At 40.0% G+C, this 23231-nt stretch overlaps 2 protein-coding genes across 11 annotated transcripts in view; one reads left to right on the top strand and one right to left on the bottom strand.

Annotated features, from left to right (window-relative positions):
- Nucleotides 1-121: 121 nt before the first annotated feature.
- LOC110990386 (uncharacterized) lies at nucleotides 122-5840 on the bottom strand. 9 transcript variants are annotated; one of them, XM_022255365.2, is made up of 7 exons: nucleotides 5735-5840; nucleotides 4209-4330; nucleotides 3341-3528; nucleotides 2517-2603; nucleotides 2017-2085; nucleotides 1564-1575; nucleotides 122-788 (listed from the first exon to the last, which is right to left on the bottom strand). In XM_022255365.2, exons 3-7 carry the CDS (start codon nucleotides 3479-3481, stop codon nucleotides 666-668), a joined length of 432 nt encoding a protein of 143 aa, XP_022111057.1. In that variant the 5' UTR covers nucleotides 3482-3528; nucleotides 4209-4330; nucleotides 5735-5840; the 3' UTR covers nucleotides 122-665. The 9 variants fall into 9 exon arrangements, with proteins under 9 accessions (XP_022111057.1, XP_022111058.1, XP_087001245.1 ...); XM_022255366.2 differs by having other exon boundaries at nucleotides 5730-5757; XM_087145119.1 differs by having other exon boundaries at nucleotides 5725-5743.
- A 1-nt stretch (nucleotide 5841) lies between these two features.
- Nucleotides 5842-23231, top strand: part of LOC110990384 (striatin-3-like) — a 52076-nt gene continuing 34686 nt past the window's right edge. Inside the window, exon 1 of one of the 2 annotated variants that reach the window (XM_087144926.1) lies at nucleotides 5842-6330. In XM_087144926.1, the coding sequence (XP_087001052.1) occupies nucleotides 6124-6330 (207 nt within the window). In that variant the 5' untranslated portion in view covers nucleotides 5842-6123. The remainder of the gene's footprint in view (nucleotides 6331-23231) is intronic. The other variant, XM_087144898.1, reaches the window with a different exon arrangement.

The following is a 23231-nucleotide window of genomic DNA, read 5'->3' on the forward strand; positions in this document are numbered from 1 at the left end:
GGGGTTAGCATGTATCTTGAACCCTGACCATTGTGGTTTTTTTTTTGCTACTCTCACCTCTATGAGAGAAAGGTGAACACTCCAGAAATCCAGAGAATAATCAGCAATGTACATAATCATCTGTCTTTTACCTGAAACGTTTTTATTCCAGTCGGTGCGGCAATCAAGCATCTTGAAACAGGCCTTAGCATGTCATTTTCTTTACATAAATATTTTTAAAAATGGATTGACAGAGGTGCGATATCTTAATATTTGAGTATTTTATATAAAAGACCAATTAAAGAATTTCACGAACAAAATGCCCAAGTTGACTATTCTGGGTTGAAATGACATGACATTGACACTTGCTGCACGCATGCACGGCTGAGGGTGTCCTTTTCTTCTCTCAAGAGAAGCCAAGTGAGGCCAGTTGATAGACCACTGATGCCTGAGGTGAACTGGTTCTTGGAAGTCCAAAATAACAGTCTTACTGTTATCAGCACACAGGGTACCAACTTCTCTGAACTTGAGAATTGCATAAACACGAAAACATACAACATGAAACAGCACCCTAGTCTTCTGATCATGTTAACAGTTGATTTTGCATTTTTGTTGCATGCGGGCTTAGCTCAACAGCTTGGAGCCGAAACCACAGCATAGGCCCCAAGTTCACTGATGGGCTTCCATCATCGATGCTGCTCTATCAGCCTGACAGGTTCCAATATCTTGGCTTTGCTAGTCTCTACGATGCAGCCATTCACCACCATCTCATCAAGGATCATGTACACCTTGTCCAGATTGAACATGATCTGTTTGCAGGAGCTTGGGTTAAGTCTTATAATTCACTGATATGCAGAGAGATATAATAATCGTCCCCCTGTGCTTTGAATAATGGCAACTCACTGCAAGGACCCCCTTCAAGGCCATGTCTCAAATCTACATCTACATGTTAGTTTCACTTCTGGCTTTGGCACCAGACTCGAGGGTTATGATTTCAGTTCCTTGCTGGCAGATGTTTTAGCTCGAAAAGTGCAGTACAACTTGCTCCATGTGTCTGCTCCAATCCCCTTTTACTGGCAAAGCTAGGTAGGACGGGTTGGTAGCTTTGAATTTGTTGCCCACATAACAAGTATACATTCCAGTGAAAATGGATTGCATGTGGTCCATGCCATGGTGCTATGCAATGAATGTGCATGTGGTGTGAACCCCATGGAACCTCTATGCAATGCAAAAATATACCACACTGTTCATGAATGGAGCTCGCAGCAGCATGCAAAAGTGGTACAATGCAAAGTCAAAGATTTGAGTCTATTTGAAAAAGCTGCTTGCTTGAGCCACAGCCAGAAAGGAAACAGGTTTGAAAAATGGTCCTACCACATTTCACTCTTAAGTAGATTTAACCGGTTTACCATTCTAAAAGTTTAACAAACAGCTTCTTTTCTAAATAAAGTCAACATTTCCATGTGTACCTTACCGGTTTCTAAGTACCAGTGAGCTTGCAAAAAAATTCGCCTTGTCGCAAAAAAAATGAAAATGTAAAGTAAACTGTAAAATTGACACATGGCTTTGTATTTTAAAGGATACATCCAAGTCAGTCTATCAATAAAAAGAGAGCAGAAAAAATGACAACTGAAATAGAAGTCATTGTTCAACTGTATTATCCATACAAATGCTTTTATGTCTCTCCAGCTTTGAATTCTCAAATACTTTCCAAAATAAGCTCATTTTAGAAAACGACCTTTTAAGGCTGGACAAAAAAAAGACCCCTTCAATTTTGTTAGTAGCGGAAAAATAAAAATGTGGATGTTTTCAAAAACTGCTGTAAACGTCCTGAACAAAATTGCATATACGGGGAGCTTTTTCCATGATCAGAAAAAAAGGTGAATTAACTGGTGCCTCATTTGTGGATCAGGGTAACGCTGCAGGTGGCATATTGATCTGCAACTACTCAACATGACCATCATGATTCAACAGAATTATGTGGTTCATGTTGCCACATGTATGGAAAGAGTTGGCATGGAATTCCTATGACCTTACCACTTTGGGGAAATATTTGTCCAAGGTCTCCACGATGAGGTGAATAAATTCCAAGATTGCTACTTCGTTCTGGAAAAAAAAAACGCCCCCAAAAGAAATTCATTCAAGCACATCTAATATAGCTTGCAAACAAGCAAGTAAACAAAATGAAACAAAAATTACATGACAATACAGACACAAACCAAAATACAAAGTCCAAGATTGGTGAAAATGTAGCATTCTTGGTAATCAGTGTGAGCAGTTACAAGTTTGCTAGCCTTCTTTAAAGAGGGAAATGCTTTACTCTCTGACTGCACTCCTTAGGTAAACTGCAGCAAATTAGCTTAGTAAAGTTTTACAAGTACAATGAAAACCAAATCTATTTCAATGTCAGGTCAACTCGCCCCTGACTGACTCGCCTCTTACGAGTTGACCTACAATCATTTCAATAACTCTATCACAATGCACAAATGAGCAATGGCATTTAAAGTACGCTAAGGATGTCAAAGAAATGACCTCACTTCTTCCTTGTCAATGCCGATGAGGAAATACAGTGACAAGTACCGACGGTACACAACCTTGAAGTCTTGATAGTCCAGGAATGAGCACTGAGAAAAGAAACAAGTGTGAGATATACTGACCAGTATTAGCCATTTGGGGCAATCAAGCTTGATTGATGATTACTAAGGAATGAAATTTAGAGATGACAGAAAAAGTAGAAAATTACCTGTAGAAATGGCAAGTCCATTTTAAGCAAGTGACTTGGTAGGATCAGACTAACATTCACACTTGGGGAATGAGAAATACCACTACGGTGCCAACATGAACACAAAATCAAAAATTTCCTTAACCCAAAATCCTGGAAAATATGACAAACAATCTACACCCATTTTTGCAGTACTTTGACGGATTGGGGACTGCTGAGCCCAATCTAAAAATACTCACTTCATTTCCGTCGCTTTTGAAGTACACGTACCCAGTACATATAAATGCCAAAGGGGTGTGTGTCATGCATATGCCTTTTCCGACGCAAAGACAACTTAACATCACAGACTAAATGCAGCATATGCTACTGCACTGGATTTTGAATTAGCCACCCGATCACGGCAAACTCAACGGTTTAGTGGTTAAGACATCTCCACTAGTCAGGAATCATGGGTTGAATCCCACATGAGCCAGCTTGTGATTTTTTCTTTCGCAACTCTTCAGACCACACTGAGAACACAGTGTGAATATTCATGTTGGTATATGGCCAAAAACCTACACGTAAAAAAGCCCTCCTTTTGCTTTACCATGGGGGGGGGCTAGGGTATGGAGTCCACCGCCCACATGAGAACAACCTTACCCCTTTGTTTCCTCTGAGAAGCACCTTTCTGATCAATTCTGCCTCCAGCGAGGTCTTCTGTGTCGGTTCTCGTCTCTCGTCATAATATTGGGCCAGACGAGTCTGGCCCTGCTTGGAGATAATCAAGATGAACTTCAGCATGGTGAGTCCGTGGCCATAACACGCAGCACACCGTAGTGCAACGGGATCTTTAAAAGGGAATACAAGAAGAGACAGGATTGATGACAACACGTACCATACATGATTTGAACGAGTGGGTTTTAATATATCAAAATTACAGACGGGTTTTGCATATACGCCCAAGGCAAAGACAGAAGAAGCAAGAGAATCGTGTACAAGCAGCATTCTACTGGGCCTAGGCATACTAGCCGCGCTGACGCAGAACTACATGATACATGGCAAAACTGGTTGATCACGCACGAATGGGTAACTGCATTGCGATAGTTAACACAAGTGACACATCACACATTGTTAGTGCATTAGAAATGATGTTTATCATGCTTTACAGTCACTTCGCCCTTGACCGCTTCACCCCTGTAACCACATTGCCCCATTGCCACTATGCCCTATTGCCACTTCATCCCTGATCCCTTCGCCCCTGTAACCACATCGCCCACTGCCACTTCGCCCAAATGTAAACTCTTCAGTCTTTTGTTTGAATTTTTACACACATGTAGGCTGCAATGTCAACGGGTTGCCCAGCCAAACTAAAGGTTCCAATTCAGGCAATTTACCCAGGAAAATGTTACAATTGAACATGATCAACGGTCTACAGGCATTGAGCCTACGCAATGTATGTCAATATGGAATCACATAGTCAGGCAATGATCTTAATTCTTTCAATGCAGTGAAGTCAGCGACTCCTCACCAGTGTTCTACCCAGTAGCTACGCAGGTTGGTACTGGTCAGGCATCTCCACCACAGCGTTCTACTGTCCAGCACTAAGCTTGATGAAACAGCCCACCAACCGGCACAAAAATTCTTAAAAATCTTAGAAAAAACATGAGTCACTATGAAAATTTCACTGGCAGATTTTACCTGGAAGAATTAAACAAATTTGAACTCTTAATCAGTTTGGAATGAAAAACTCACTGAAAGAGCGATGTATAGTCCCCTTAATTAAGGCTTAAGTGGGTCTCTGGACCCCTGGCCGTGACCCACTGGTGACAAGCCTACGGTCGCTTTGCTCCCTACGTTTGCCATTACTAAATTCTCCTGCACTAAAATATGGCTGGCTATAACACTGCTCCTTGCCATAAGGAGTGAAGTTATGCTGAAGTTGTTATTGTATGAGCTTAGTTTTGTTACGTCCCAACTATAGCATAAGTCCCAACTATAGTTGGGACAGTCCCAACTGTAGTGCTGCAGTTGGGCTGGCCCAACTATTTTTGACCAATGTCTGAGGTAAATGTCTCAACATTATCCAAGTCAATGTGTCTCACACTTGACACAATTCATCAAAACTGTGGCACTTAGCCCTATGACCAATGACATGACATTTGTAAACGATATGACTTTGGCACATGCTGGGCACATCATGCACACAGGACCTCTCTGCTGTACTTGGGCCAGCCCGACTGTGGCACTCTAGTTGGGACGGGCCCAACTATAGTTGGGACTGATGCTATAGCTGGGGCGCAACAGTTTCATCGATGATTATCGGAACTTTACGATTACTGTGACTTTTGAATGATATTTATGTGTATATTGCATTTTCTCAGATGCTGAGCCCTGCAGTCTATAGTTACTACTCTGATGCTGGTCGCAGATGATCTCTAACCAAGCACCCAGTGATGTGTTAGTTGTGTTTGTCTAATTACTCTAAAGTTCACCCTATATGAACTTTCAAGACACTACACGTATAACTGCTAAATTAATGGCCCGATGGTGAGACAGGCACTTGTTATCTCAATTGTTTTTTTCATTGTCACATGTTGTCAATCCATGATGCCACCTTTACAAAAATGCACCTTGTTTAAGCCCGAGTTTCCAAATGCAATCAAGCACAGCTGGGGCAAAGTGGCAATACGACGAAGCAAGTTAGGGGGGAAGTGGAAACTGGGTAAAGTGACCGACACCCGGAATGGTGCATTCTACAGACAAAGCGAATCAAGTGGCCACTCCCATCCTAATAAGAGTTACACTCCTTGCTGCTCTGTGCATACAAGGGACACGGACATCACTTGTACACAAACCTAGGCTAAATTATAAATGGGCCTAGTTGGCCTATGCAATGGTAAGACTGCGTCAATATTTTCCAGACTAAATTAGGCTTTTAGGTCATGCTATCATTTCCAGAAAGAGCTCCAAAAACGGACACATCAAGGGAAACTAAGTGATGTCCGTGTATGGAATTCTAACCGAAAACTGTACACCAAAAGCACCTGACCTAACCTCCTGTGGGTGACGGAAAAATCGGCTGCTATTTCAGCGGTAAATTTCGCAATTGAAAGTGCGCCCTCTTTTGTTAACCTAATCACATTTCGCTATGCCCTGTCAATTTGACGTCACATCTTGTCCTCCATCACGACGCCTGGAAAACTAAACCTCGAATTCTTTGGAATTTTTACTATTTCCTTCGTCGATCGGGCCGCACAATCTCCAACCGACAACACCTGGATAACACTGGATAAATATGAGTCGGATTTATCGTATCGATACAACCCAGTTGGAGAGAACTATGGCCGGCATGTAACGCGTGTTTTTCTATCACACACCCAGTGCGAAAATCTACCAACATGGAGGCGACTTCGCTGTGACGGGGGAAAATATTTCGGAGCACGATGGAAAACGACACAGGTCCACCGCCGAACATAAACCAGATCAATTCTGGCAATGCAAATGTGATGAACAGCTTACCCAGTAAACAGCATGACGATAACCAACGATTGAACTACACAATACCGGGAATATTACATTTTATTCAACATGAATGGGCACGGTTTGAGATGGAGAGGGCGCAGTGGGAAGTCGAAAGGGCAGAATTGCAGGTAAGACCAAGACCGGCATCCTTCGTGGACACGGTCAGACGATGGCCATGAACATGATGAAGCAGAGAACGTGTATGAATGGTCTATAATTATGATTCACTCCAAAGATACTCATTAGTGTCGTGTGCTATAAGTAGATGGAATAAATAATAAAAGAACTGTCTGCCGTTGAAATGTGGGAGTAATGTTATTGTGTGGTAGGCTCAATTGCGCAGGCCTACACCAAAATATTTATTGAGTACCTAGGCCTAGGGCCTATGTTGATAAATTCATCACGTTTATAACTTTCCGTGGTTCAAATTTTTGCTTGTAACTTTTATCCTGTTGGTGGTGGTGTTGTCTACCTTGTCTACTTGTTGTAGAAAATTGGATCTCTAGTAAGTAGTAGGCCGAATGCCTCTTCTGGCCATTGAAACATTTTGGCATTGTAATTGGTGTAGCCATTAAACATTCATGTCCAAATGTTAAAACAGACAACTGTGAGAAAATGAACTTCCAATCTTTCAGAATTGTGCAAACACATGACACAACCAATCACTGCAAATTTGTACATGTATGGGGATTAAAGAAACAAAGTGACTGACAACAGAGCAATCTGTACCCAAAATCCAAGAAGATACATCATGGCTGTCATGAGATACTTACAAATTTTGGGAAATTTACTAGGCCTATCTTCAAACTAACAGGGATGTGAGAATTCAGCGTTTTAGCATTTTTAGGCTTTTTTTGTTTAGATGTTGAACCTGAATTTCAACTTTTTTTGTACACCAGGTCTGTAAAAAAAAGGGAACTTTTTATATTTCAGCTTTTTGCTAGCTGTTTGCAGCTTTAATTTTAAGTGGCCACTTACACCCCCTGAATTGGCATCAGCTCTTAGCAGTATGTTACATCAAGGTTACAAACTTATCAAGTTTTTTGCCAAATTTTACACTTTGCAAGATTTCCTACTCCACCACTTTTTTCTCTGCCATGTTGCTGTGTATTAAAAAAAACCACTCCCAGAAAACAAAACAAAAAAACAACAAAGCAAAACACAAAATCAACCTGTACATGATTACTTGATTGTGCTGTGCTATTGGCCAGTGTGACATCTGTCAGTCATCAGCCATCATCAGTCTATCATGTTTTTTGTCCTCCCAGCTGTTGAAGATCGGCATGGTTACACATACTTTGAAAAGAGGAAGTAAAGTAGGAGATTTCATACAAGACTGACCAATCTGCAGGGCCTACACAGTGCAGTGCAAAACAAAAATAATATCAAGCCAGCCAAGACATGTTTAGTGTGAGTCTGTGTACGGTCATGTTGATAGGGAAGATCTCGTGTAGGCAGATTGATTTGCCCAAGTGACAGCAATGGACATCATTTTTTAGCATTGGTGTTTAGCACATGGTGCCCATGGCAGGCCCTCATGCACATGCTGCAGGTTTTCACACATTCACATGAAAGTTGCCCAAACTCTGCAGAGTATTTGGGCAAGTTTTCACTACCCAAACCATGAACGTGTTTGGTCAATGGTTTGGTGGTTGGTTAAGTATTTTGGTTATACCACCGTGATGTCACTGTTCTGACTGAACATGAACCAGAGGTTTGAGTTGGTTCAGCGCTGCTTCAAAATTGTGGAAAATAAACAATTTTTGTGGCCCCTCAAATGAGTGAACTATACATTTCAAAATTTGTTGTGACGTGCAGCGTAGCAAAGAGGTACTTTCTTCTAGAACGTCCATGAAAAGAGAGCGCAGCACTGGTGAGAAACATGCCGAATACTGAGTGAAAATGACGCTCCTCAACAGAGTCGTCTGCTTCCTTGCACTTGCCTCTGTCAGATGACATAACCGTTTCTGGTTCTTCATTTTTGTGGGCCATCATTACAGTGACATGTTCTTGGTTATTGCTTTGACGTCACTAACAGATTTCTGGTTAGGGGTTGCCAAAACACGTCCCTGTACATGCACGAACTACAATAGTGTTTGTGCACAGCATGCCTGATAGCTAGAGGTGAAAAGTCTCATATGTAATCATACAGTCAGAAGCTTGATTAATAGTCGCTCCTGCACCTTGTAGATTGTACACTGTACATTACGCACACTTGAATTTCATCAGTGAAACACCCAAGATACATGTAAATACAGACGAATTGTACAAATATACAATGTACATGTATATAGTCATGATAGTACCGTGGATTACACTGATAACCTTTTGTTCTTGAGGAAGTAGGTAACCCATGCTTGCTACATGGATTGTGCTGAAACAGGACACTGTGATACCATACATGTATGGTTGTACATGTACAACGTGTACATTTACTATGTGCATGGATATCAATGTATTGGATTTGAGAATTCTTAGACATTGCACAGTCTGTTTATCGATGTACAGTACATGCATGTACCGTGTATTGCTGGTACAAGGACTAACATTAACATACATGTACCGGTACATGTACACTGTATGTATTGGTACCCTGTACTTGCGAACTGTCTAATTTACAAGGGGAAAATTGGGAGCCTTAATTTCTGTTTGGGGAAACTCCAAGGGATTCCGTTTGTGTACATGTACGGTAATGTTGAACAAATGTGTCCATGTTGCACCCAACTACGTGTACATGTACCAGTATAACATCACTGCAGTTGGGTTGGCCCAACTAGAGTCGACAAATTCCTATAAAAACCTTCTCGACATTCGCTGAGTTTTGGAGACTCACCCCTGGCAGAATTCATCAAAAACACATGTGTGCCAACCAAGTATTTAATCCATGACACAAACTGAAACTGGATTTTGCCAGCACGTGTAGCTGATACATAAATGTAGGAAATGAGAATGGCACACGCTCTTGCATTCACTGGCACACTACACCTTACAATGTACATTGTATCATGGTTGAACTGGCCCAACTGTAGTGCTGTAGTCATAGTTAGGACGGTACCAATTACAAAAGGGCTTGCGGTTAGGGTTTGTAGTTTCTGATCATAGGATTGGGGGTTCGAATCCAGCTGGTGGCAGCATGCTGCGATCTTGGGCAAGTCACGTTACCCCCACGTGCCTCTTTCTTGTGAGGGCAAATTTGGTTTAGCCACGTGTGCCTGATAAGGCAACATCAGCTAGTATGCTCCTCTGGGAGCTGAGATAGTTTGAGGAATGTTCAGTTGTTGTGAGGCCAATGTGCAGGGATAATGATAATGGTGCGCCTTGAGCATCCAGCAGGGTGGATTCGCACACAATTTATCTGGATTATTATTACATGTACATGTACATGTAGTATTATTGTACATACACATGTACATACACATGTACATGTACATGTGTGGTTCAACATACAGATAATATTTATGTACATGTAGTCTGGTATTGGAAACCATTGGCCTTTGGCTAATAGTTTAACATGTACATGTACATTCTTTGAACATGAGATATATTTACATACATAATATGGGTGTGTATACGGCATCATGCATGATTGTCAAGATTGCCATCAGCAGAGCTTTTGTGCATCTTCAGAGACTTGTCATAAATTTTTAAGTGTGTACTTCGACGTAATGGCATGTGGGTTGTCAGACCACACATGTGCATGCATGTCAGTTTGGCAAATCACATGTAAATCCCAGCAAATATAATGTAGCAGTAGACTGGATTGTCATAGGCTCAAGAGACATGTAGAGAGTAATGTACAATGTAGAGAGTAATGTACAATGTAGAGAGTAATGTACAATGTAGAGAGTAATGTACAATGTAGAGAGTAATGTACAATGTAGAGAGTAATGTACAATGTAGAGAGTAATGTACAATGTAGAGAGTAATGTACAATGTAGAGAGTAATGTACAATGTAGAGAGTCATGTACAATGTAGAGAGTCATGTACAATGTAGAGAGTAATGTACAATGTAGAGAGTAATGTACAATGTAGAGAGTAATGTACAATGTAGAGAGTAATGTACAATGTAGAGAGTAATGTACAATGTAGAGAGTAATGTACAATGTAGAGAGTAATGTACAATGTAGAGAGTAATGTACAATGTAGAGAGTAATGTACAATGTAGAGAGTAATGTACAATGTAGAGAGTAATGTACAATGTAGAGAGTAATGTACAATGTAGAGAGTAATGTACAATGTAGAGAGTAATGTATGTAAAAGGGGAGAGGGAAGGGAAGAAGGCAGAATGTACATTGTATATGTATGTGTAGCTGATTACCAAAGTTAGTATTACAGTATCGTCCATGTTCCATTTACATCTTTGGAATGTATCCCTTTCATTTTAGCTTGCACTTGTACAATGCACTTATAATGCAGAGAAAGCGTAAGAAAACATAAATTGTTATCTAGGGTGATCAGGTCAAACCACACTCGCAGTGTGCATTGTGTTGAAGTAAACATACGTAGACCAGTATTGTGTAACCATTATCTGCATCTTGAAATTATTGTATTTACATAGGAACCCAAGATTTGCTACATTGTACAGTGTACATGTATACATGTACTACATGTAGGGGAAAGCTTGCATGTATTGACATGGTGTTTATATACATGTACCAGACACGCAATTCTTAAATTTCAATTCAAAATTTGAAAGTTTTCGGCCTGTTGGCAGCTTGTAGTTAAGTACGTATAATAAACCGTTTATTTAGATTAATTAAATTAAATGATACGACATATAACAAAAGAAACCATTTTGTATATGTAGCCTAGGTGCTGTATTTCTGTTATACTAAGATGATCAGCTTACATGTACTGTACTGTTTATGTGTGTAAAATGTTGCATGTGGATCTGTCCACATTAAAAGATGTATCGGTGTGACACACAATGCACATTTTGAACTGTAAAATTTGGCCATTTTTTTTTTTTGCTTAAAATTCATGTACCTGCATGTCTTCACTGTTTCTGATTGTTACCACAGAAGGGTTGAAGATAAATTGAGCAATATGTATACATGTATATGTATACATGTACATGTATATACTTATAAGATAAATCTTTGAAGATTTTTACATTGAGAGGGAAAAATACTTGTGACAAACATTACAAAATGGTGGACAGATAAATGCAATTCCTAAAATCAAATCTTAGTGTTGTTTCTGATAGAAATTAAAAATACAAATATAATGTAAAGTATTAATGTCAAAACTTTTCTCAGGAAGAGTTACCGCATGTATTTTTGTTGCAATTATCTGCTCAAGGGATGGCAAAATCAATCCGTTCCATGTTTGTCACTCTGTGGACAGACACCGTGATCTTTGGTATAAGTTGAGCAAATAAAAAGCCATAGATTTTGACACATTTCTCAAATGTTATACTTGTAGTATCCATGTTTTCACAGATGAATTGCATTTCTCCATGATAGTGGTGTGTTAGATAACCTGAAAAGCAGGAGTTAATACAGTTATGTGCATGTCCCACTGGAACCCCTAAAATTAACTAAAAATCTGAATAAAAATCCTGATTTTTTTTGACAACTAACAACCAAATCTTATTAACCCTAACTGCCAAGCATATTGTTTGGCTTACACTACACAGTACTACAAAAATATTAAGTAATAGCTAAGCCCGAAGGACCTAGCGCTACAAATTTCTACTTCTGGCTAGGTTACTTCCACTGTTACTTGTACAGAGAACAATAAAGCCATGCATTCATGGTGCCACAGCACTGTATGGTACATTGTCTTATCTATTGTATCTTATGGCTTCACAGAACAATAAAGTCATGTCCTCTTCCAAGCGACAGCGCTCAGTACTACATTTTACTACAAGTAGTAATTTTAGTATTATATAGGGTTAGGGTTAAACTGTATAAACTACATGCATATGTCTACAATTATACATGTACCGGTACTAGTAAAATTGTTAAAGGTCATTTCCTGACTCTCTAAAGTTTAAGGGAGAGATGACTATTGGCTGTGAGCAAATGTACATGTATGTGTAAGTGTGGACAGACCAATGTCAGAACAGTGATCAGTGTATCAATTCCAAGTTTAATTACAAAATGTTGATAGTGTATGGACATGTAATATTGTAGGTGGATGTGTTTGTGTACTTGTAGAATTTATCATTAGGGAGTTCCTAAGATCTATGCCACATGTAAGCTACATGGTACATGAATTAATTTGTATGCAGGAACAAATGCATGACATGTACTTGTTTTATTGTGGTTACCTACTGAGTTGAATCTTAAGATAATGTTTGTAAATGCACAACATGGGATGCATTGATATTGAATTAGACAAACCATTTATTTTGCATCAGGTCAAATTGAATTTCATACATCAAGTCTTGAATGTTTCGGAAATACATGTAAGTACAGATACATGAACTGGTAGGCCTGTTTGGTGATGTGACAGCCGTTAAGGTATTCATTGTCAGTTTGATTGGATTAAGATGCATTAGTCCAACCCATGGAGTTGAGTTTTTTATAGGATTAAGTGCACCCGTTCATGTGTTCTTGTACATGAGTGCAAACAGTAGTGGAAGTGGTAATTTTCTGAAGGAGATTTACCACAGGGCTTGCTGGTAAAGACCCACTGACGCCTTCAGGATAGGAGTACAATATTTCATTGCTGTCAAGTACATGTACTTAGATCATACTATTCCCAAGGGTATATGTGGCATTATAGCAACTCTGTAAATGGGTTTGCGTGATGAGCAGTGCCTCCTTGAAGTTAAATTACTGGTATGAAAACATGTACATGTACGTACATACCGGTACAAGTTAGCGCATGTTTTATGGGGTGTGCGTTGTTGCCTCCTACAGTTACATATATATGAATAATATGAACATAAGTATTGCCCCGTAGGTTGTGGTTTTGTTCAGTATCTTGTAGCAGTGTCTCGTGAAATTTGAACTCCAATCAAAAATCTGTAGTGTCTACATGTATCCATGATGCACCTACCGGTACCTGTATGTACATAAACAACGCATGTGTGCGGTACTATGCATTGTAATTACAAACATGTGGAGAAAAAAATGAGTTCATATTTAAGGGAATTTGATTTTCAGGGTTTGACTATGGGCGTTTGGCCCGTAAAATACTTTTTAACTTGTACCGGTATGTAAGCCCTGATGTGTGTTCCGCTTACCTGCTTACAATGTATGAAGCAGTTATTGCTAATACATGTATTCAGGAGGAATTCTTCATTGGATGTACATGTACCGGGTATCTACTAAAATTTAATGAGTGGAACACTACAGTACAGGTACATGTATGTTCACCTGCCGGTATGTACAAGTGTATATAGGTATAGTCTTACTCTTGGTTCCAAGACCTTACTATTGCTTTTACTTGCCATGGATTAATTCAGACTACAGAGGGTGCTATATTTACTTGGGTTTGTTTCTGACTTGAAACGATAGTACATGTAGTTTGTGTGTTAGTGGTACTGGTATGTGGATGATATCTGTTCATATTCATGTACTGTACATGTAGAGATAGCACCCTCTAACAGTGACAGTTATTGATCATGGAATATACATGTACTCAAGGAAGGTCTTGGAACCAAGACTAATGTAGATGTTGCACAAGTCTCCATGTACTGTACATGTAGAGATAGCACCCTTTAACAGTGACAGTTATTGATCATGGAATATACATGTACTCAAGGAAGGTCTTGGAACCAAGACTAATGTAGATGTTGCACAAGTCTCCATGTACTGTACATGTAGAGATAGCACCCTCTAACAGTGACAGTTATTGATCATGGAATATACATGTACTCAAGGAAGGTCTTGGAACCAAGACTAATGTAGATGTTGCACAAGTCTCCATGTACTGTACATGTAGAGATAGCACCCTTTAACAGTGACAGTTATTGATCATGGAATATACATGTACTCAAGGAAGGTCTTGGAACCAAGACTAATGTAGATGTTGCACAAGTCTCCATGTACTGTACATGTAGAGATACATGTAGCACCCTTTAACAGTGACAGTTATTGATCATTGAATATACGCAAGGAAGGTCTTGGAACCAAGACTAATGCAGATGTTGCACAAGTCTCCATGTACTGTACATGTAGAGATAGTACCCTCTAACAGTGACAGTTATTGATCATGGCATATACATGTACTCAAGGAAGGTCTTGGAACCAAGACTAATGTAGATGTTGCACAAGTCTCCATGTACTGTACATGTAGAGATAGCACCCTTTAACAGTGACAGTTATTGATCATGGCATATACATGTACTCAAGGAAGGTCTTGGAACCAAGACTAATGTAGATGTTGCACAAGTCTCCATGTACTGTACATGTAGAGATAGCACCCTTTAACAGTGACAGTTATTGATCATGGAATATACGCAAGGAAGGTCTTGGAACCAAGACTAATGTAGATGTTGCACAAGTCTCCATGTACTGTACATGTGGAGATAGCACCCTTTAACAGTGACAGTTATTGATCATGGAATATACATGTACGCAAGGAAGGTCTTGGAACCAAGACTAATGTAGATGTTGCACAAGTCTCCATGTACTGTACATGTAGAGATACATGTTGCACACTTTTAACAGTGACAGTTATTGATCATTTGGAAAGTATTTGGAAATACTGAATATTGTACATGTACATGCAACTAAGGGCGTGTTTGCTTCACATAGATCCTAATCTGGATCAGTAATCCATGGTTGGCTCACTGACATCAGAACCTGTCTAATGAATGGAGCAAACCAGTTTTGGGATCACTGATTGAGATCCAAATCCGTGTACAGAGATCGGTGTGAAATAAACAGGTCTCTAATGTCACAACTCAAACAATATAGTACTGCCTTTACATTGTAAATGCAGTGGTAAATGTGCATGTATACATGGATGTACTGGTAGATATATGTAACTGTGCTCTACATTGACATAGAGTATTCAACCCATGAAGCAATTTGGGGTGAACTCACTTGTTGGAATGGCTTGCTTTTATGGTTAGAGGTCACAACCTTGTATTCAACACATCCTTGTTGCCAGCTTGCCTTCTCCATGAGCCCATGCTGTCAGTAGTGGATGGCTGAAATCTTGGCACAATTACATTACTCTTGCCGAACAACTGCTCTGCTGTACATATTTCTTCATGCATACAATGTTGCTTTAAAAAAAGGAAGAGCTTACATGTACATACATGTTTGGGCTTATTAGTGACAAGGAAATGGACTGTTCGGCTTGTAAGAAGTTTTTGTGAAGCAAATTATTTCTCGCAGTTTGAAAATCTCAGTTCTCTCTGGGCAACAGTATGAAATTGACCCTGAAATTGACCCCACTTTGGTATCCACACATGTACCAATTTATTGGGTAGAAACATGTATGACATCTCTGCATACATGTACATGTAGGCCTACATGTACACCCGGTGCATAAACATACACCCACATGTACCGTACATGTATTAGTACTTGAGTATGTTTTGGGGAGCTATGAAGAATACATGCAGGTACTGGCACATGTCTGTGGTAACATGTACCGTAGAAACAGTAACTAATAATGAACATTACATGTACATGTACAATAATTTTCCTATGATGAACATACATGTACATTGTACACGTAGCATGTACATGTATAACCATGGTATTGCGTGTCATTGTCACGTATGTTCATGCCTCTCACCTAGTTGGTGCGCATGCATACTGAATCCTACTACAGCGCCAGAAGCCAGTAAAATGGCTCTTGACTCCGGCAGGTGAACCCCAAAAGTAATCGATCAACGTCAAGCTCAGATATTATTGTTTGCGCCTCATTTCCATACCATTAGAATCAGGCCGTGACAATTTCTTTTTTGTAGCTTGTCGAATCGGGCAGGCCATGCCATAAATTTGCTTGCCCGAATTAGATCAACACTTGCCCAAGATTTCTCGGAATCCATGATTATTATGGTTATTTAATTTAAGCCTACTGCATGCATGCGGTCTTTTATTAGGCCCACCAACATAGTTGTGCTTCCAATTACATGCCTCTTTATAAAAATAGGGTCGGTAGGTTGGAAATTTTTTGTTTCGGGTCATTTTTTTTGTCCTGATTGAATGGCATGAACAGGGTCGACAGCTTCCAAAATTATCTCAAAAGTGATGAACACCTGTCTTAATCTATGTACAAATTTCTACAGGCGACAATTCACAAAAATTATGGGCAATTCACACAGTGTGACTCAGGCAGTGACGGCAAACTGGCCAACAATGTATCGCGTGGTAAGCGTGTGTGAGGCATCCATACCAGTGAGAGAAAAACCTTGTGCCGCGGCAGGAAATTTGTTGAAAGACGTTCGCTTCAAGTACGAGCAAAACAAACTCAAATTAAACTCATGAACACAGAAAATACACACATAAATAAGAGACCAAGTTCTGCGAAGGAACTTACAGAAAACCTCTTGCAACATCGATTTTTTTTGACCTGTGGCTTTAGGGTTGTGTGCATGAATGGCCGATGTAGAGTAATCGACTGGAACGTACAGTACATGTATAGACTGGTTCTGGTTGCTACATTTCTTTGCATGGGCGCGGCGCGGCGGGAACCAGAGTAGCTTCGTTTAATGCATTGAGCTGTAGGCGTGCATGTTTTCACCACAGCGACAGGGAAACGTGAATGAAAACACGTGAAAATAACGGAAGTATCTTTCCAAAAATTGCAAATATGAGTACGAAAACATACAAAAACAAGCATTTTAATGTGCAAAAAAGTTATTGAAAGACATTTTGTGAAGACAGAAAAGACATCAGCTTTTCTGGACTTGCCTGAACTGGCACAGCCAGTTAGAATTTTAATTGCCTGAATGAAAATTTGATTGCCTCGGGCTATCAGACAGGCAATTCGTCGCGGCCTGATTAGAATTGAAACACTCAAAAGTCCCTTTTGCTAACTTGCACACTATAAAAGTCAATTTTCTGCCAACTTTTTGCCTGACTTTGTCACGTACCTCAATTGTTTTCAGTTTTGTCGGGTTTTCCATGACATTTCTCGACTTGTGAATGGTGAGGAATATCATGAACACTCTAATGAGAACGGATCATACAAGAAGGAAACTGTATGGATGAAAACGGAAAGTGTTTGTGCCTTTTAGTCGGGCAATTTGATGTGACTGTACGTATTTGTGCAATGCAGTACCGGTAGGCCAACTCGTACCCAAACGCATTCGTATCCAGGCATGTGCCCAAAATCTGGACATCTCATTTTTGACCGCTGCCAAACTCAGTGCGGAAATTTGAATCGGTATGAAAAACGAACCGTATTTCAGACAAATGGCTCTTGATATTCAAAAAAATGAGCTGATGGATGCCAAATACTTATCAGACTTCCAGACAGTATCACTGATGAGCTGAGGGGAATTCGACAAAAGTGTGAAAATTGGGCACCAAATTAGGTGAAAAGTACTGAAAATGACAAAAACGGGTCCCAACGAAAAACAAAGTGAATTTCAAAAGACAGGTTTTCTTCCTAGAAATATTAACCTTTATTTGTACATAAGAGTTACTATTCTTTCATGTGGCATCAAAGTTACATGTATTTGAAGGTAAACTCGGCAAAATTGTGAAAATTAGACACAAAGTTGGGTAAAAAACAGTGATTTTTCATAATTATCCTTTGTCGTAAAATTGACATATTCCTCTTTCTTTGATTATTTTCCTGTGATCTTTCTTACCACAAGCTATTAAATATCACCATTTGAGAGACGCTTAGCAATTTATTCACCCACAAGGTCTGCAAGGGAAATGGCAGTACAAATCCCTCACATGGGTCACCACCGATATGTGTCATCTGCTTGAATAAATTTTCAGGCCGACGACCATTATGTCACTATTGCGCATGCATGAATACACAAACTAAACGCACGCACAGTCTATAGGGACCAAACATACGTGATGTGCAGAGAAATGTGCACACAATCTCAGTCATGCTTTTCTCTAGTCCTTCCATGCTTATGCACCGTGCGCGTGCTGTGTACATGAACATCCATATCTACCCTAGCACAGTACAGTCGAGCCATTTTTAATGGGTGTACGAGTGGCATGAAGATTTACTTCTCAGATGCCCTTGTCTGCCTTTTTGCTTGACGTACATGCACGGTATTCCAGACACATGCTCACATGTATGACATCAGGCCCAGTCAGTGTTTTGAGGTCCATGCTGAGATGAGGTTGGTGATGACAGAGTGTGAGTCTGATGATGGGAGAGGAGCTTATCTGTGGCTCATAGTGTGCTCGTGTGGCCCGTGATTGAAAGAGGCCCATGTGGGAGATGTAGCCAGAAGTGGACATGGACATGTGCTATGATGTACATCCATATCCTGTATAGTGTATGTCAAGATTTAGGACGTGGGGTTGGAAAATTTGCAGCGCTTTTGGCCTGTTTTGGGGAATTAGGGCTACCATCTCCTCTGGAAGTTGAGACTGGTCAGATTCTGTGTTAAAGTAAGGGGAGAATGCAGGATGTGGTGGGACTAGTCTGAGCTGAGATGCATTGTGCACCTGTGCATGGATGTAGATATCTATGGACATTTCCATTTATCTCATATGAGGTAATAAAGAAACATTATAATAACAATGATGGAGGCTGACAGAAGGCACCTGCTTGTGTACATACCTGGCCAGGCCCCATAAATTCACAATTTGAAGTACAGTATACCGGCAAAAGAAGGGAAAAAGAGCAAAGGTAGATGTATGCATGTACCTTACATCGTACAATGTACATGTGTGTGCATATCCGTACATGTACAGTAAATGTAAATTTTTAATGCCAACATGGTTAGTTGGTTACACAATAGCTCCATGGTATCACATAACTTTTATTCACTGCTGTATGTACACATACCGGTACATGTATGCCAATGGATTATGCACAGTACCAGTACATGTAGGCCTATGCATTGTATTTTCCTACATACGAAGCAGTATATGTCTACATGTCTTATACAAATACCGGTACATGTAATATACATGAATATAAAGAGCTTCACAACTCCCATTTATAAATTACACGTTAGGAGGCATATACATGTACATTGTGCATGTGTATATTATGTACCCTATACATGTATGTATTTGCATACATTAGAGAGATGAAATGTACATGTACAGTACCCATACATGTACACTGTACATGCAGTACTCACAGGTAGTGCATGCACATGTATGCACTGGTACCGCACATGTACTATGCATGTAAAGTACCTGTAAGCCCCTGCCTGTAAACGGTTTGCTCAGCAGTGGCACAGTGCAGCTAACCTTGGCAGGCCTCTTGCTGGTAGTAATTGGTTCCCACTGTGAGCTAGGACTTGCCTAGACTGTTGAGCCTGTCACTAGTGCAGACACTCCTGACCTGTCCTGCAGGGAGGTTGGTGATGTTGGACTTGGGGCATCGTCAAGGATTTCTTGTTCCTGCACATCTACTTGTATAATGTGCACACATGTCTACATGTACCGTACATTACATACAAAACATGCTGATCGTACATGTTAAATGTTGGTACATGTGAGTGTGTGCTCGACATGCAAAAGAGTCCTTTTATTTACAACGAATACACTGGATTTGACTGTACATGTTTAACTGTGTTATGCAAGCACATGTACACATGTTCAGTCATGACGATCTTACATGTCCATGTGCATGTTTTGGGGTCTTTTCAGGATGTTTGATTTCATTTTGTGCCATTTGGACTCATTTGTCAAAATGTAGATGTTGTGTAAGGTGTCACTTCTATGTGAGTTTGTTACTAATATAAGGCTGGATGTGACTTACACACATTTACCTGTACTAATACGGTAGTTTTTATTTGGAAGTTTTTTACACATATTGCAAGTTCATGCACCGACATGGACAAACCTGCCAGTGAACACACCTACATGTACATGTACATTTGTTAAGTGCACATTACTGTGCACGTACATGTACGTACATGTACATGCATTTGCACATGTAGAGTACATATACCATACATGTACATGATGTACACATTTTCATGGAGTGTGTAGCACATGTGGGCCATGTTATTTGGTGAGGCATTTCATATTGAGTGAAGAATGCAAGTGTCAAAAGTTTGGAAGGCAGAAAGTCCCAGTAGATTGTGTAGGGTACTAGCCAGTGGGAGGCATTACATGTACCTTACATCTACATGTATAAGTACAGATGTATCCTATGCACACTCAGGGAATTATTAGGGTTACTATTACCCAGTTGCTGATAACTCAACTGTTCTTGAATAAATTTGGGAACCACCTTACTGTAGGGTTAGCTACCTTGGGGTAAGTTCAGTCAAGGGCCATACATGCACATGTAGGTAACCATAATTAGACCAACTCTGATGGAACTCGTGCTAGTTGATGATGGTTGGATTTGTCTACTCAACTATTCGCCACCAGCCTATCAAGGTTGGTCACATCGTTGGTTGCCATAAACAGTTTTTAATAACATAGCACAGAGAGAACCAGTTGTAAGACAAATGCTGGAAAAACAGTATGTCACTGGTAAACGACTTTTTCCACTTCTAGTTTTGCTATTTTGCCCTTCCTGCCATCACCTTTTCTCCCCTTCGGCCTCATGACCTGACAACAGTTGACTAGGGTTGTTCGCACTTTAACTTCACTGCACATGCTTTAGGTACTTCACAAATCAACCACTAGTTAACTACATGTAGTGGTCATTGATTGAGCTTGCCCTCGGCTGACCCTGTCTCAAGGAAATACATGTAATATTATTTTTCAGGAAACTTGGGACCGAGTTGGGGGGATAAATACATGTATGTGTCATCATAACAAATATGCCTTCATATTATTCAATGCATGGGTAGCCACCACACATGCATGTACATGTACATGTATGTAGGGGTGTGCATGTAAATGCATGTACATGCACATGTGCGTACGTGTCCATGTAGTTCAGAACCCCAAAGGATGTGGAGACACTTCACTCAAGTATCCAATTACCGTAGCTCAGACCAGATTTTCTTAGCAATAATAGGAAAACAATTCTATTGTTTGGACAATTTTCAGTCTTCACCAAAATGCAGCCTTCGCTAGAGCAGGGGTGTACATGTACGGTAATTGTATGAGTGTAAACAAGCATGTGTTACCAGTATGGAAAAGGGAAAACACAAAAAATTGTCATCTACATTGTATCGGTACTTGCATTGTACATTTACCGGTCCATGTACATGTACATTTGTACCTTGTCACACAGGCTCCTTTGAATTGTATTGTAATAAAAATTCTATAGATTCAATTCTGTGGATGAGTCATGTCCAGTAACTATACTACTCTGTGTACATGTATATACATGTACATGTACATGTACACATGTGTGTATTTGTTAATGTAATAAGAGCATGATGTACATGTACAGTACAGTATGTATGCTAAGTGAGAGGCAATTATCTGGTATTACTGGGTGCAGTAATTAAGCTTCATACACGGAGTACATGTACAGTAAAGGAACTTATTAAAAAAAATAGGTACGGGTACACATGATGTACATGTATGAGAAATGGGTTTGCGGGTACACCATGGAATCAATCTCTTTTGGACCAGGTGTGGTTCTTATAAGAACCGGTGAGTATAAACTCGACGTTTCGGCCAGTGTGCTCTGGCCAGTGTGCTCTGGCCGTCCTCAGGAGAGTTTTTTTTAAGAACCACACCTCATCCAAAAGAGATTGATTCCATGTTGTACCCACAAACCCTTTTGTCATGTTTCATCCACCATGCAAAGCTTCAAATCTAACATATGATGTATGTACATGTCTTTCCAACCTGTGAAGGGCCTATCTGCTTGGAGCTGAAGTGCACCATCAGTCAGCTAAAGAAAGACAGGTGGTTACATGTACATGTACATGTACAAGTGAGTTCTTGTATGTGTTCTGCGTGTATGCAAAGATCTACACACAAGATTTGAACATCACCTGTACTACAGTAGGACTAGTACCGGGTACCAGTTAATGACCAACTGGTACACTAGTGTATATAAGTCCATGGATATAACATATATACATGTACATGTATTATATCTGAGGAGCTCCAGTACAAATCAGTAATAAATGCCTGGGAGATGTACTGTTGATGAAATGATTTTGAAGAAGGACAGCCAGTTCTATGGGCATCTGGCAGTAATACTCGGTATGAGCTGTGTGTATCCATGGTATACGTGGTCATGTACAAATACTGTTATGGTGGCCACTGGATCACAATTGAAGTTTATGGTTTGGTACATGTTTTGTGGCTCCAAGATAAAAATAAAACAACACTGATGGTTCCAAGCGTGCTGTGTGGTTCACAGGTAAAAATACTGTACATGTAATTGTGAACACAATTGCCATTGCACATATGACTTGTGGTGTTTAATACACGAGGCACGTAACATATTACATGTATGATACACTTGTACGTACAAGGGTACATTGTATAAATACCTCATTATACTGTGCATGTACATGCACAAGTGCATGGACCATACACAACCCACTTGTGCTATTGGTGGTGACATGGAGTGCCCATGCACCTTGGAAGTTTGGAACCGTATACATACACTGCTCATGTACATGTTCATTACAGTAGTGGGGGCCATACATACTGGTATGTTCATGAGCAGTATCTTCCACAAGGCTGTCCTTTCTTAAAAGAGTACCGTAGGTTGGTCATACATGTACATGCAAATTTTTTGAAGGCACCAGACACAGGAAGAGCCCTTGAAACCTGGACCACATTTGTTTTCATGAATTTGCCAGTACTACGAAAGTGTACATGTACATGACAAGCTGTAATATTGATTGTACATGTACCGGTATGTCAATCTTTCTTTTAGTACTATACGGGGGCCATTGTGTATTTCAGGGACATCACAATTATCAAGACCATTTAAGATGACCAGTTTCACTTTCCTGTTTAATTTTCATATGTATTTGTCATTTAGAATGTGTTGATTACATTTAATGCAATTACATTAATTAAAAAA

This window comes from Acanthaster planci, linkage group LG01 (assembly GCF_054643075.1).
Source record: "Acanthaster planci isolate LZ-2023a linkage group LG01, COTS_SCS, whole genome shotgun sequence".
Lineage (NCBI taxonomy): Eukaryota > Metazoa > Echinodermata > Asteroidea > Valvatida > Acanthasteridae > Acanthaster > Acanthaster planci.